At 46.1% G+C, this 15360-nt stretch overlaps 2 protein-coding genes across 3 annotated transcripts; one reads left to right on the forward strand and one right to left on the reverse strand.

Moving 5' to 3' along the window:
* LOC127753653 (protein LURP-one-related 8-like) lies at window positions 1-2488 on the reverse strand. The gene is made up of 2 exons (XM_052279066.1): window positions 2097-2488; window positions 1-653 (listed from the first exon to the last, which is right to left on the reverse strand). Exons 1-2 carry the CDS (start codon window positions 2364-2366, stop codon window positions 123-125), a joined length of 801 nt encoding a protein of 266 aa, XP_052135026.1. The 5' UTR covers window positions 2367-2488; the 3' UTR covers window positions 1-122.
* A 495-nt stretch (window positions 2489-2983) lies between these two features.
* LOC127753655 (bifunctional bis(5'-adenosyl)-triphosphatase/adenylylsulfatase FHIT-like) lies at window positions 2984-15208 on the forward strand. 2 transcript variants are annotated; one of them, XM_052279067.1, is made up of 4 exons: window positions 2984-3162; window positions 9349-9496; window positions 9755-9853; window positions 15107-15208. In XM_052279067.1, the coding sequence occupies exons 1-4, from the start codon at window positions 3044-3046 to the stop codon at window positions 15206-15208; spliced, it is 468 nt and encodes a 155-aa protein (XP_052135027.1). In that variant the 5' UTR covers window positions 2984-3043. The 2 variants fall into 2 exon arrangements, 1 of the variants encoding a protein (XP_052135027.1); XR_008012665.1 differs by lacking the exons at window positions 2984-3162; window positions 15107-15208 and adding an exon at window positions 9936-10165 and having other exon boundaries at window positions 9474-9496.
* Window positions 15209-15360: the final 152 nt, after the last annotated feature.

Consider the following 15360-nt stretch of genomic DNA (forward strand, 5'->3'; position numbering starts at 1 on the left):
GTCACATTATGCGTACTCTTTATAAAGCCTGAACTTTTCGCAAATTTTCTTCATGTGAAATAGTTGCAAATACACAAAATTTAGCACAACCTTAGTTACATCTCGGCTGCAATATATAAAATTTACAGCAAACTACTACTACTGCGGTTTAGATGGTATTTTTCCTTGGATTTGATGATTTCTCCACTATGAACTACTGAATTTCCAGATGATGAACACGCCATTGGTGTGTAGGGCCTCCGGCAGATACGGTCCATGATAACGACCATAGCCATGACGACCGCGACATCGACGCCTGGCCTGACGACGAGGGTGAACACGTCGTCGCCGAGGCTGACCGGTCTGGACATCACGCCGGCGTTCTTCCTCGTGATCCGCGCCGCCTCCTCGCCGTTGCTGCCACGGATCTTGCAGCTCCTCATGGAGAAGCAGCCGTCGATTCTGAAGCTGGGGCTGGGAGAAGCATCAGGTAATTGGCTGTCACCACTTGTTCTTGTTGACATGAAAACTTCTGCTTCGTCGCTGCTCTGAAGAGCTGAGCTCTTCCTCATGGAGAAGACTTGCTGCTGTGACACTGAAGGAGAGCTCGTGCTGTCCAAGCCTTCTTCCTCTTGTGCTCTGTAACAGTTCCATCGATTGTGCAGGCTGAGAATCTGTCACATTAGAGCAATGAAGATTACTTTTTAATTTACGCTGATTATCTGTTTTTACATTGCTTAGTTTCAAAAATAGCGGCTGAAGAAAAGTTGACAACGAATCATGCAGATCATGTTTCTTTTATTACTTCTTTGTCACTTAACTGAAAATTGCAAGTTGCAAATGGAGAGATCTAATGTGAAGCACATAAAGGTTGAAAAACAATATATAATATGTTATTATGATAGAAGCATTTTGTTTGCTTGTTTCTGGATTTGGTTGCATTTTGCTTGGACATGTCCTACTCGATAGACTAAATTAATTAAATATTTTTATCAATAGTACAATATCTTTCACATTAGAGCGATGAAGATTACTTTTTAATTTACGCTGATTATCTGTTTTTACATTGCTTAGTTCAAAAATAGAGTGCTAAAGAAAAGTTGACAACGAATCATGCAGATCGTTTCTTTTATTACTTCTTTGTCACTTAACTGAAAATTGCAAGTTGCAAATGGAGAGATCTAATGTGAAGCTCATAAAGGTTGAAGAACAATATATAATATGTTATTATGATAAAAGCATTTTGTTTGCTTGTTTTTGGATTTGGTTGCATTTTGCTTGGACATGTCGGCCTACTCGATAGACTAAATTAATTAAATATTTTTATCAATACTGTACAATCTTTCAATTATTATAGAGAATGACGCATGGAACATACTAGTATATAGATTTTCTTTCTTTGATTTGACTGGTCAATATCTGATCATAAAAGATTTTTTAAGAGTTAATTAGGACCGCATATGAGATGAGTACAGTAAAATTTGTCGTTTGAGACTTTCAGGACTCAAACAATTGGATTTTTTTTAATCAAATCATCAGAGAACGGAAACAAGGAAGCAAAGCTATAATTTTATACATTGGAGATTAAGCATATGTATATCCAACGGTTGGATTCCAACCTCGAATAGGTAACGCATGTTTGGCTGCATGATTAATATAGCAGCAAAGCTTTGATCAAAGCAACAAATAATAAGACTGAATCTTTAAGTTGAGATGCAAACTTGATGCGCATGTATATATGGATATTGTAGTTTGATAGATTGTATAAATATTGCAGCTAGCTAGCTTGTACCCTGAAATTTCTTTATCTAAGTACCCTAAATTTTTGGACTGAAAGCAAAGCAGAAGCAGTAAGCACACGGCCATCGTCTATATATTATGGTAGGAAAGAATTAAAGTGAGAAATGCATGAAAGAGAATTAAAGACGCTAATCCCAAGTCCCAACCTATCTTAAGATATATACATGATTCCAAACTAGCAAACTAAACTGATCGATCAGTAAACAGATATCTAAACTAGCAAACTAAACTGATCGATCAGTAAACAGGTCGCTGCTAAAGCAATAAACGAGTAGAGCTAGAGAAGAAGTAATGAAGTGAATGAGAAGGTGATCGACCTGCGGCCTGAGGGAGAGAAGAGGCGTGCCGTGGCCATCCATGAGCAGCAGGTCGCCGGCGAAAGCTTTGCGGCGGCGGGAGTAGTTGTCGACGCGGAAGGCGAGCTTGCCGGCGGAGTCGTAGACGGAGAAGCCATCGGTGCCCTGGAAGCCTATGCTGGACCTCTTCCACACCGTGTACACCACCGGCTGATCTGCCGCCTGACGACGTGCACGGCCGCCGGTGCCGCCGCCACCGCCATGAGAGGGGTGTATCTGTGTCCTTCTCATGCTAGCTATAGCTTGATGAGGCTGGTGGAAGTAATTAACTAAGTTTGAGAGGGGGAGGAAGCTATAGGCTATAGCTTATGTTAGCTAGGGGAAGCTCAAGCTAGCAAAGCAAGATTTAGTTGGGCCAATTAGATAGCTAATCGGTCGATCGATGGGCGATGCAACGTATGGACGTACGTGGCTGCCTAGCTTTGCCTGCACTGCAGTCTGCAGATTGGGTTAATTATTAATGCAAGAGAGTGAGAGCAGCTGAAATGGGCCGGCGAAAAGGACATGCAGCTTAATTTGCTACTAGCTAGGAACGAATAGAAGTGAAGGTGTAGACAAACAGTGCAGGGCACGTTGGATTGGGATTTGGCTTAGCGTGAGGGAGCTGGCATGCATGCATCGCCCTACTTATTATTCAAAGCAGAAGATCGCAGGGTGACCAGGTCAATTCAGAGTGGAAATCAGATAGAGAAAGTGACAACAATTAATGGGCCTGATTTGAATAGTAGTAGTATTTCTGATGGGCTTTCTTTGCTTCTACCGTGGGAGGGAGAGCCCATCAAGATCATTGACTTGACTTGACCCGGCCCCACAGTCCCACAACCATTGACCATTTGACCCAACGCAACTCAACTGCTTCTTCCTCTTCTCCATCTCGATCGCCGTCGCCGTCCAGGAAGAGATAGAAGATGGATACGGTCGCGGGAAGCAAGTACAGGTTTGGTCCGCACGAGATAGACGAGCGGCAGGTGTTCCGCACCTCGCCCCTCTCCTTCGCCATCGTCAACATCCGACCCACCCGCCCAGGTACCTAGCTATTTCCTCTCCTCAGAACAAATCTATCATTCCTGATTGCTCTCTCCTTCTTTGTTTGTTCGTCATGCTATTCCAATCTTGTCCCTGCAGGTCATATCCTTTATGTCTGCCAATTATGTGTTTGCACAGCTGCTTTACTCTTCTCTCTCATTTAGTGCCTTCTAGTATCTACTTCACATTGCGGTAATATCTGCTCTCAACTTTCTCGTACCTTATTATTATTATTATTATTATTATAAAAGAGAAAAAACTTCTCTTGCTATTCATCAATGAAATGTGCCTCTGTTTCAAAAGTAAAAAAGGAATGAAAGAAAGAAAGAAAGACTCTGCACTGAACTATATTGTCTAATTTGGGGTTTTTTCAGGGTTACTACCCTGTTCCCACATCTCCTCCTTTCTATTCTCTTAACATTTACAAATGGGTCCTAGGAACATCACTTATTTACACCAACACTCCCCCTCAAGATGGGCAAAAGATATCAATCATACCCATCTTGTTACATATTGATTGAATTTCACTAGGACCTAACCCCTTAGTTAGACAATCAGCTAGTTGTTCACATGACTTGATATACTCTAGCATAAGTACCCCACTATCAATCTTCTCCTTAATAAAGAACCTATCAATCTCCACATGCTTAGTGCGATCATGTTGAACAGGGTTGTTTGCAATGTTGATGGCTGATTTGTTGTCACAATGAAGCATCACAGTATCACTTCTTAACACTCGCAATTCAATCAACAAGCTCCTCATCCACAGTATCTCACTCAAACTCAAAGCCATAGCTCTATATTCTGCTTCGGCGGTAGACCGAGCCACCACTGCCTGCTTCTTGCTTCGCCAAGAAACAAGATTACCACCAACAAACACACAATAACCTGATGTAGACCTTCTATCATCCATACTACTCGCCCAATCAGCATCACAATATCCTTCTACATTTAGGTGTCCATTCTTCCTGAACCACAACCCCTTTCCAGGAGTCCCTTTCAGATATCTAAGAATCTTATGAACCACATCCAAGTGACCAGTTCGAGGATCATGCATATACCTACTCACAACACTGACTGCATAGGAGATATCAGGTCTTGTATGGCAAAGATAGATTAAGCGTCCCACCAGCCTTTGGTATGCTTCCTTATCAACAGGATCACCTGATTGAGCACACAATTGATGATTTCTATCAATAGGTGTAGCACTCGCACGACACCCAAGCATTCCTGTATCTGTCAATAGATCCAACACATACTTCCTCTGAGAGAGAACAATCCCCTTTGATGAACGAGCAATTTCAATTCCAAGGAAGTAGCGAAGAGCACCAAGGTCCTTTACCTCAAATACCTTTCCCAGCCTTTCCTTCAGGCACCTGATTTCTTCTACATCATCACCAGTGATCACTATATCATCAACATACACAGCCAAGATGGTGATGTATGTCCCCTTATGTTTGTAGAATACCGTGTGATCTCCATTACACTGAGAATACCCCATATCACACACTGCGCGCCTGAATCTATCAAACCACGCACGTGGAGACTGCTTCAACCCATACAAGGATTTCTTGAGTTTACATACTTTTCCAACTGTCTGGCTATTCCCAAATCCTAGAGGAATCTCCATGTAGACCTCCTCATGTAAATCACCATGAAGAAATGCATTTTTCACATCAAGCTGATGGAGGGGCCACCCAAAATTCACTGCACAAGATACCAAAGTTCTCACTGTACCCATTTTTGCCACCGGTGCAAATGTCTCATCATAGTCAATTCCATATGTTTGACTGTAGCCTTTTGCGACTAATCTTGCTTTATACCTATCCACCTTCCCTTCAGGAGTTTGCTTCACTGTAAAAACCCACTTACATCCCACTGCCTTTTTTCCTGGTGGAAGTTTTACAAGCTCCCAAGTCTTATTCTTCATAAGGGCATTCAACTCTTCTCTCATTGCATCTTTCCACCTTGGATCTTGTTTTGCACACTTCCAATCCTTTGGTATGGGCACTGTCTGTAATGATGCAATGAATGTTTTGTATGCCGGTGAAACATGGGAATATGAGATATAGTTTGCAATATCATGCATAGAACTAAGATGCTCAAAACCAAGACGTATAGGAGGTCTACCAGCATTGGATCTAGTCTCTCTACGCTGTGCAAGAGGTAATTCTACTTGTTCAAGAATGGGAGGAGTATTACCAATTATCTCAAGGGGAGCCAATGAGACTGTAGGAGAGAGGTTCTGAGAGGATTCAGGGACTGGGCACTCTGGGACTGGGCATTCTGGATGTGATAATTCTTCAACTTGACTTTGCACTAACCCTTTTCTTTTCTCCCCCTGACTATCAAACCGCCTCCTTTGGTAGACTAGCACATCCTTTTGTTTCACCCTTTCGGCTCGCTCCATAGGACATGGAATTGTCCCAACAACCACTTCTTCATCTTCTCCATCTTCTCCATCCTCCTCATGATGAACCATTCCTCTATCATTGTCTTGTGTATCTCCAATAACTTCCACTGCTTCTTTACTTGCATTGTCAATAGAGCATGGTATTGATCCAACCACCACTGTCTCCCCATTCTTGTCACCAACATTTTTCCTATGTGTGTCACCTCTCTCTATCTCCCCCTCTCGACTATCAACCTCCATGACAGTCGAGAATTCCTCAAGAAATTGGTCAAGATCTCCTTTACTTTTATAATAGGGCTCAAATTCACGAAATGTCACATCCATACTCACAAACAGTCTTCTCCCAATGGGATCCCAACATTTATACCCCTTCTGACTTGAGGCATAGCCAACAAACACACACTTTACTGCATGAGGATCCAATTTGCCAACAGAAGGTCGATGATCTCGCACAAAGCAAACACAACCAAACACCTTTGGAGGGACCTTGAACTCTCGCTTACCCAATAAAAGTTCAACAGGGGACTTCATACCAAGTATTCTAGAAGGCATGCGATTGATAAGATATGCAGCTGTCATCACAGCCTCACTCCATAGGTACTTTGGCACATTCATCTGGAACATTAAAGATCTTGCCACTTCTAGCAAATGTCGATTCTTTCTCTCAGCTACACCATTTTGAGGAGGGGTACCAGGACAAGTAGTCTGGTGAATAATCCCCTCATCTGAGATATATGACACAAATTCATTATTGATATATTCTGTTCCATTATCAGTCCGAATAATCTTAACTTTTGCATCAAACTGAGTTGTCACTAATTTATGAAAGTCCTGAAAGCAACGAAGGACCTCACTCTTGTGCTTAAGCATATAAATCCAAGTCATACGAGTGTGACAATCAATAAAGGTGACAAACCACTTGAAACCACTCACAGAAGTAACTGGGCATGGTCCCCAAACATCAGAATGTATTAATATGAAAGGCTCACAGTTACGAAGACCAATCCCAACATATGTAGAGCGAGTATGTTTTCCAAGCTCACAAGCATCACACACCAATCTATGCTTATCCACTTTACTAAAGAGATCTGGATACAACTTACTCAAAATCTCAAAAGATGGATGTCCTAACTGACAATGAAGCAAAATGATCTCCTTCTCAACATCTCCAACCACCGCAGCTAGCCCCAGCTCCTCATGATTGATGTACCACAACCCATCACGCCTGACTCCAGTCCCAATCCTCCTCCCAGTCCCCTTCTCCTGGAACAGACAAGAGTTCTCATCAAATACAACAATGCACTTGAGTTGGTCAATAGCTGAGCTAACTGAGAGAAGGTTTACTGGAAAGGAAGGAACATGCAAGACAGAGGATAAGTTCATTGATGATGTGCACTCTACTGACCCTATACCATGAATAGGTTTGGATGTACCATCAGCGATTTGTATAGTTTCAGAGTGGACATAAGGGGTGTATGATGTGAAGGTATTATGCAATCCTGTGACATGCTTTGATGCTCCTGAGTCTATGATCCAATCTATAGGATGTCTGTAAGTAGATGCAAGTGCATGGGCCTGAGTACCTTCGCCCACTTGGGCGTAGTTGGCGAAGTTACCAAAGTGAGTGGTGGTGTTGGAGCTCTCATTGATCTTGTTCTTCTGCCATTCCTCCCACTGTGTCACCTGTTCACCTGTTAGGGTAATAGCTTTACCCTCCTCTATGGCTACATTGGCCTGAGGAGCACCTCTGCCCCTACCACGACCTCCACCACGACCTCCTCTACCACCGCGGTTCCCCCCAAAGCCACCACGGTCTCCTCCAAATCCACCACGGGTTCCACCAAATCCACCATACCCTCCTCGAATTAACCCCCTACCGCCAATGTTCCGAGGAGTGGGACAATTGTAGCTCACATGACCCACTTGTCCACAGTTGTAGCATTCTCTATTATCAACCACAGTGTATGCTGATCTTGTAGGATTTGTACCTCTCATCAGTTTCAACCTCATCTCCTCCTGCACCATAGCAGAAATAGCCTCTTCCATAGTGGGCAATGTAGCCTGGTGGAACATAGCCGCTCTTCTGTCCTCAAACTCCTTGTTCAACCCCTTTAAGAAATGAATGACTCTTCGCCTCTGCATCCATTTATTTCCAATCACAATGTCCTCCTCATGCTTCAACTGTAGAGGATCATAGTGATCAAGATCTGCCCATAAGTGCTGCAACTCACTAGCGTACTCTTGGACTGTTCTCCCTTCTTGCTTCAAATTTTCTACTTTGTTCTGAGCCTCAACCATCATCATTACATTTCCCTCTCCTGAATACATGTTGCTTAATGTCTTCCACACAATTGCTGCATTCTGAATAGTCTCTATCATCCTACCAATAGAAGGAGCCACCGAGGTCATCAACCAAGATACCACAGTGGAATTTGTTGTATTCCACGTTCTCCATGCTTGGCTCTCCTTATCAGAAGGCTCTTCACAACTCTCTTGCAAAAAATGATCCACCCCCTTTGCTCTCAACATTAATTGAGCTCTCCTACACCAACTCAAATAATTTTTGCTCCCTTCCAATCTCAACTCATTTGGCATCAATTCTAGTTTCAGTTCGAATCCCCCTGCTACATTTTTCGGACCTATCATGCCCATCTTCAACAAATTCTCTAGCAAATCTTTCATATCACCCTTAGTAACCACCGAGGAGGCATCTACAACCTCCTTTCCAACCCCTGAAGACATTTCCCCTCCCCCTTTCTAAGCTTCCTCAGTCCTCACCTGCTACTGCTCTCTAATCCTGTAATTTTTCAGCACACAAGACACTACCAACAGCAAGCAACAACAACCTTCTCCTCTCTTTTCCCTTCTCTCCACAGCAGCAGTCCACCAAACAAGCAATAGCAGCAGCAAACAGCAATCAAACAGCAGTCCCTTCTCTCCACAGCAGCAGCAAACAGCAAGCAACAGCAGCAGCAAACAGCAGCCGGTGCCCTTCTTGTCGTCCTCCGTGCCGGCGCAGCAACCAGCCCCAGCGCAGCAACCAGCCGCGGCTGGTAGCAACAGCAAGCAACAGCGGCCAGCCGGCTCACCTGGTCGCAGCTCCGCCACCACTCCTGCGCCGTCGCCCCCACGCCACGGCCGCGTGACCGGCCGACCACCCCGGCACGCCGCTCAGCCGCTGTCGCCGTAGGTCGCGCCGCCACCCCGCGAGTCCCAGCGGTCGCCTCCACACCGTCTTCCACTTCGTCTTGCTCCGGCACGAGCGCCGCAGCCGCCGCCGCCGCAGCCGCCGCCGGCTAGGGTTTTGCCGCCGCTGGTCGCCAGGAGCTCGGCTCTGATACCATATTGTCTAATTTGGGGTTTTTTCAGGGTTACTACCCTGTTCCCACATCTCCTCCTTTCTATTCTCTTAACATTTACAAATGGGTCCTAGGAACATCACTTATTTACACCAACAAACTATATAAGTAATGTACGGTATCGGTTCATTGAAAAATGGCAGTGGAGTACATCACAGTGCTCACTTGTTTTTTTGCCTTCCGAAGGGGTATTGTGCATTTGTGCTTTCTGTTTCAAGACAATTAATACTACCTGCTTTACCGTGTTAATTTCTGGTCGTGCTAATTACTTCAGTTAATCCCTGGTGACAACTGACAACTCAGCTCTTGTTGCCTTTGTCCTATGATGGATTACTATGTGGCACTGCAATTTTGATAGCCTAAGACTTTTAACGCCCCCCCCCCCCCCCCCCTCCTTTTCCTTAACTTAAATGATACATGTTCTTGTATGCCCAAAGCGTCTTGTGAAACGATTTGCTGATCTTAGTCCTGATGAGACAAGTGATTTGTGGATCATGGCAAAGGAAATTGGTGCACGTGTTGAGCAGTACCACAGGGCTTCTTCGCTCACATTCACAATTCAGGTTCGATTTATCTTGTAACCTGTGAGGTCTTTCACTTTGAATTTAAGAAATGTTATAACTAAATTCGTGTGAGCATGACAAGTATGATGTTGCTCACAAAATTGTGGTTTCAGATCACAATTTAGTATGTTCGTAACATTTTTTAATGAAAAGTTGTAAAAACTAATGAAAACTAACTTTATCTTCTATTGTGTATGATATGAAGTTGAATAAATTTTTCGCCGGGCATGAAATTGAATAAATATTGCTACTTATCAGGACGGACCTCACTCTGGCCAAACAGTTCCACATGTTCACGTTCACATCGTTCCCCGAAGGAAGGAAGATTTTGAGAACAATGATAACAATAATGGCATGGTTAGTGATGCTGCTTGGAACAACTCTCACTTCATCTGATACTCCATCAAATAAATCTGAATAATCTCTCTGTTCATAACAGATGAATGCAAAAAATGAGACATTGGACCTAGATATTGAAAGAAAAGATAGAACGATGGAAGAAATGGCCCAAGAAGCCAAAGAATATCGTGCTCTTTTCTCCTAGAAAATGTCTATGTATACTACTTAACTTTGTGTGGATTTCACTATTCCTCTAGCATTCAGCTTCACAGCTGCATTTTACATATTACACTAATTTGTTGTGTTTTTATATCAGATGATTATACTAATCGTATTGTGCATACTACCTGATATTCTGTTGTAATATATGTGTAGCCGTTACTTTGTAATATTGAACTCCTTATTTTTCATCTCATTTATTTTGCATTGTGTACATATTTTACTGCCAGATAATATGTTTATTCCTTTGTAGATGCTCAATGTATTAGGTACAGAGAACACTTCTTCTGTAAATGATAAACCAAGTAGTACGGATCACACCAGCCCTATTCGAAGGGCATTCTTTTGAAATCTGAAATATATCATGTCAGAATATAATGCATATGAGTAAAAGCTGTGTCAGTACTGTTTATGTAGCTTTTGGGGGGTATAATACGAGGTATTATGGAATTTTTTTGTTGAGATGATCACTGCAACATGGGACTTTATTTCCTGACCCATACGGGACATGAATTGCTTTATGTAAAGTTCCTGAATAGTTTCTGTCTTCCAAAGGAACCCTTAAACAGTGACATTTCATTCTACTTTATATGTAAATTAAGAAACAGAGTCCTTAAGTATAGAATAACTCTTTTGTAATTCATACATGTTGGCAGCCCACCTGTGACATTGCCCACAAATATAAGGAATTACACTAGAATTTTGACATAATTCTACAATATTCGGTTGTATTGGTGTGCTGCACTAGTTTCAGTCTCCCCGTATTCAGCAATATATCTACTGGGTTCCTCTTTCATTCTACCAATTAGAGGCTGGATCCTATGCATGTCGCTTCCAGAATGTATTATGTGAACTTGTGAATATACCAATGGACGTTCCGTTCATCCTTAACTTTTTAGTGATCAGAAGTTAGATAGAAGACTTAGATTTTGCAAAACTCAAACAATGATTTTCTGCAGAGTTGCTAAAATTTGTTCCACCTTGATCAAACTATTCATTTTAATTTGTATACTTAGTTGTTAAGTTGCTTCTTGCTGATGGGAAACCATTTTATTCCTTCTGACAACTCCGTATTAATGTAGCGCCCGTTCCGTCGTGGCGCCTAGCGGGAAAATTTAAATTCTAAAAACCCTAATTGCGAAATCTGTTTCTTTGCTTGTTGTCAGTCTCTGTGCCAATCCCTGATCTCGAATCCCCAATCTATCGTCAAATTCAAATTCCGAATCCAAATCCTTCCCAAATCAAATTCCTCCGCAAAAGTCTATTTTGCCTCCCCCAGGTTCGGTGGGCCGATTTCCTCTCGGCGCATCTCTCTCTCTCCCCCCCTCAGCCCTCCTCTCCCTCACCCCGCACGTGCGTCGCACGCGCGTGCGCGTGAGCCGACGCCAAGCCGAGCGCCATCTCTCTCTCTCTCTCCGCTCTCACGTTCTCTCGCTCTCCCACTCCCCGTCTCTCTCTCCCCGGCGAGCCCCGCCCCCGAGTTTTGAATCCCCCGCGCCGTTGCTTCCCGCGCGCGAGCGCGCCGTGGTGGCCGACCGGCCAGTCGCCGCCGCCGTCAGCGCCTGCCGCCCTGTAGCTGCGCCCTTCCAAACCGCCCCCGCCGTCATCGCCGTCGTCACGACCCGGCCCCGCCACCACCGCGCATGCTCCCAAGGATTGGAGGCAGAGCTCCTCCCACTGCCTCGTCGCTCTCTCTCTCCTTCCTTCTTTTCCCAAAGTGGCAAGAGGCAAGTCTCCTTTCCCCTTCCTTTTCTTCCTTTTTCTCCCCGCCGGCGTCATCCTCCCTGTCGCCGTTTTGGCCGCAACCGCCAAGCGCCAGCTCGCTCCTTGACCGCCCTAGGTCGGTTTCCAAACCGACATTGCCCTCCTATTAAACCAAGGCGCCCTCCCTTCCTTTCCCTCTCCCATTCTCCCTCGCTCCACCGCGCCATTGTCGTCCCATCTGTCTCTCTATCGCCGACCGCCGCCGTTGCGTGTGCCGGAGGAGCCGGTGCGCGCTAGGACGCGGAAGGGGACTCCGGGCGCTCGTCTTCTTCCTCTTCCCCGGCCCGAGGTCGGAGAGATCACTCCCGTGCCGTCGGCCTCTCATCACAGCGGCCCGCCTCGTCTCGGTAGGGCATCTCCCCGTTCTCCCTCCTCGTTCCTCCTCTTCCCCTTAGTTTTCGGTAGAAGCTTGTATAGCCTCCCCGTAGCTAGCTGGCGCCGCCCCGAACGCTGCCGCCGCTCGCTGTGTGCTCGCCGCCGTCGCCGCCCGTGCTCCGTAGCGCTCACACGTCGCCGGCCTCTCTCGTAGTGTCTCCGTCCAATCCGACGCTAGAAACGGATTCCCAGAGTCGCGTAGATGCTCTAGCTCGCCCGAATCGATCTGCCGTCGCGCCGTCGCCGTTTCCCCCTTCCCTTGCCGTCGGTTGCCGCCGCCGCAATCCGCTGCCGTCGAGCCCCCTCCGGCGAATCCGAGCCGTTGGCTCGTCTCCCCTCGTCCCGTGCAACCTCCCGGTGCGCTCGCCCTTGCCTGCATCGCTGTAGATCACCCCGCCGCTCGCCGCCGCCGTCCGCCGTCCGTTCCGGCCAACGTCGTCGTCTTCCTCCCGCCGACCCGCGTGGCAGCCACTTAGGCGCCACGTCGGCGCCACCTCGGCCGCGACCCGGTCAAGCTGACCCCGGTCTGCCGCTCCCCTCCGCCCCGCTCGCGCGCGCGGTCCACCGCGAGCCGTGAGGCTGCGCGTGGGCCCGCCGCAACCGCACCCACCGCGAGCCGCGCGCGTGCACCGCGTCCCTCCCCCAAACCCTAGCGCGCGCCGCGTGCTCCCTCCGCACGGTGAACCGTGTCACCGACAAGCGGGTCCCACTCGGGACCACGCGAGGTGAGCCCGGCCCACCGGCTCCCTCTCTCCTCCCCTCCCGCGTGTGCCTTGGGCCGCCTTCTCGAGCCGGCCGGCCCATTAAGCTCGGCCGAGCCGCCCCTTTCTCTCAGGCCGCGCCCTAGCCGCCCGAAGGAAGTCTGTTTCCCCTCCCTCTTTTCTCTTTTTCAAAAGGGTTTAATTAAATCATTTTTCCTTTAGACCAAAAATCCAATAATCTTAGAAATTCAATATCTTCTCAACCGTATGTCCGTTTGACTCCGTTCAACTTCCAAAATTCCTCAAATCTCGAGATCTGTTTAATGGCACGTTTAGAGGTCAATAATAGGGCTTTATTTTCGCCGTTTGTTGAGTAGTCCCGTTTCGCGTGTAGTTTCGGAGCCCGAAGACCCGCAGTGCGAGGATTTCGAGGATCAAGCTCAAGATCTCGAGCAAGGCAAGTCACCTTTGATCATCTTGCACCTATAATTTAAATCTAAGTATTTCTTTTCCGCAAATATTGCATGAATAGGATTTACACAAGTAATTCGGCCGCGGCTTGCGAGATAGCCTGCCGGCCCCCAATCCTAATTGCTGCAATTACCCTCCTTGAATTATTGAACACTTAAACCTCCTTTGTCGACTGTTGTGCTTCGATGCACGGGCCTTCGGGCACGCGCATCGGGACACCTCCCTTCAAATTTAAAATATCCAACGATGGGTAAAACTTGGGGTTTTACAAAAGACTTGGAAAAACTCGACACCTGGGTCGGTGCTTGCGAACTAAATGAATTTCCAAAATCGCGGATCAGGGAACGTATCGGGAGTGCGGTTTCCCGCTCTTGCACTTAAGGACCGTTTTCCTTGGAATTTCATCCGAACATAAGGCAAGTGCGACCACATGGGTGGAATAGGACACCCCCTGGCTGAGTAACTAGCTAATCGGGGGAACCATGATGCCAAGAGACATGTGGATTCAACGGGGTGGTGCCGGGGAGAACCCCCGGGCTTCCTGGCACAGTATGGTCTGGGACCTAACCTGATGTCGGTCTGGGACCCCTCTCGTTGGCATATGGTGAACCTGTGTCGGCTTTCAAAATGCCTTGTCATGAAAGCCTCAAGGTCTCCAGACGTGGCCGTTCTGCATGGGCTGGGTGATCCGGGTTAGTAATGTCGTGTGGGTAAAGTGTACCCCCTCTGCAGAGGTTATTAAACTGTTCGAACAGCCGTGCCCACGGTCATGGGCGGATGTGAGGTGATTCCTAGCGTAGTTTTGTTTGACTACTGCTTGTGAAAATCCTATTGTGGAATGGGTTCGATGTTTGGAAAATCTGCAGCTGATGGGATCAGCCAAGCCCGAGTGGCCGTTTGAAAGCCGTTAGCCGGGTGCCAACCTTGAATCAATTCAAAAACTGATACATTGCACATACTCCGACCGGACGAGACGCACTGCCTCATCCGTGTCATTTGAGAAGCACTCACTTAGTTGTTTCAAAAAGGAGTTTAAATAAAATCAATTGCAAAAACAACATCCTTTCCTTTGAAGCCTGCATTAAACACTTAATTCCCATGGCTTGCTGAGTACTCCTGTACTCACCCTTGCTCTATATAAATAATCCCCTCCCCCCCCCCCCCCCCCCCCCCCCCCGCAGTTGCTGAAGAAGATGAAGTGGATCCCGCTGACGAGGAGTTCTTCCAGGAGCAAGTCGGCTACGATGAGTTTTAGGGTTTCGGTCTAGTTCCCAAGTCGTGACTGTGATGATTGGTCCAAGTCTTGGCTTCCGCTTTCCCTTTTGTAATGCAGTTGTGAGCTCGGGATCTGTCCGCAGCTCAACATGACTATACTCCTACTATGTAATAAAGAGACCTCTGTTGCTGTGATATTCTATCTTCCTGTGATACCAGCACTGTTTCCTGGGACTGGTATCGATTAACAGGTTAATTTGGAGCGTCACGGGCTAGTTCCGTTCGGGGCTAGTTCAGGGCGTGACAATTAATAACCATATATGTGTTATTACCGTATTGCTTTCATGCTTTGTTGTTTATGCATCTAGCAAACAAATCAAAAGTGTCTTAAATAAATAAAGACTGGTGAGTATAAGACAAATAAGTTGTTTGTAATATTCCCTGGGATTTGTCCATATTATTGATTCTTCTAATATTTGGTATAAACAAAACTTTCTTAGTACACTAACACGCTATCTTATTGCAGTATATTGTCGATATCTTTCGAATCTTTCTGAGAGGGACTGCAAATCTTAAGCACATGTACAATGCAAATGAAACACAGTGCTGGTTTGAAGAAATCGAGTAACACGTAAGCATGGATACTGACCATCTCCTTCTCCGGCTCTCTCTTCGTGGAGGACACTAGTTTTGCCTCTTCTTCAGTGTGAGTATGCCCAACTTGCTTTATACTGCTAAAGGTAGCTGAAGTCATTGCTTATATCTTAATTCTATTATTTT

This window comes from Oryza glaberrima, chromosome 11 (assembly GCF_000147395.1).
Source record: "Oryza glaberrima chromosome 11, OglaRS2, whole genome shotgun sequence".
NCBI classification, from domain to species: domain Eukaryota; kingdom Viridiplantae; phylum Streptophyta; class Magnoliopsida; order Poales; family Poaceae; genus Oryza; species Oryza glaberrima.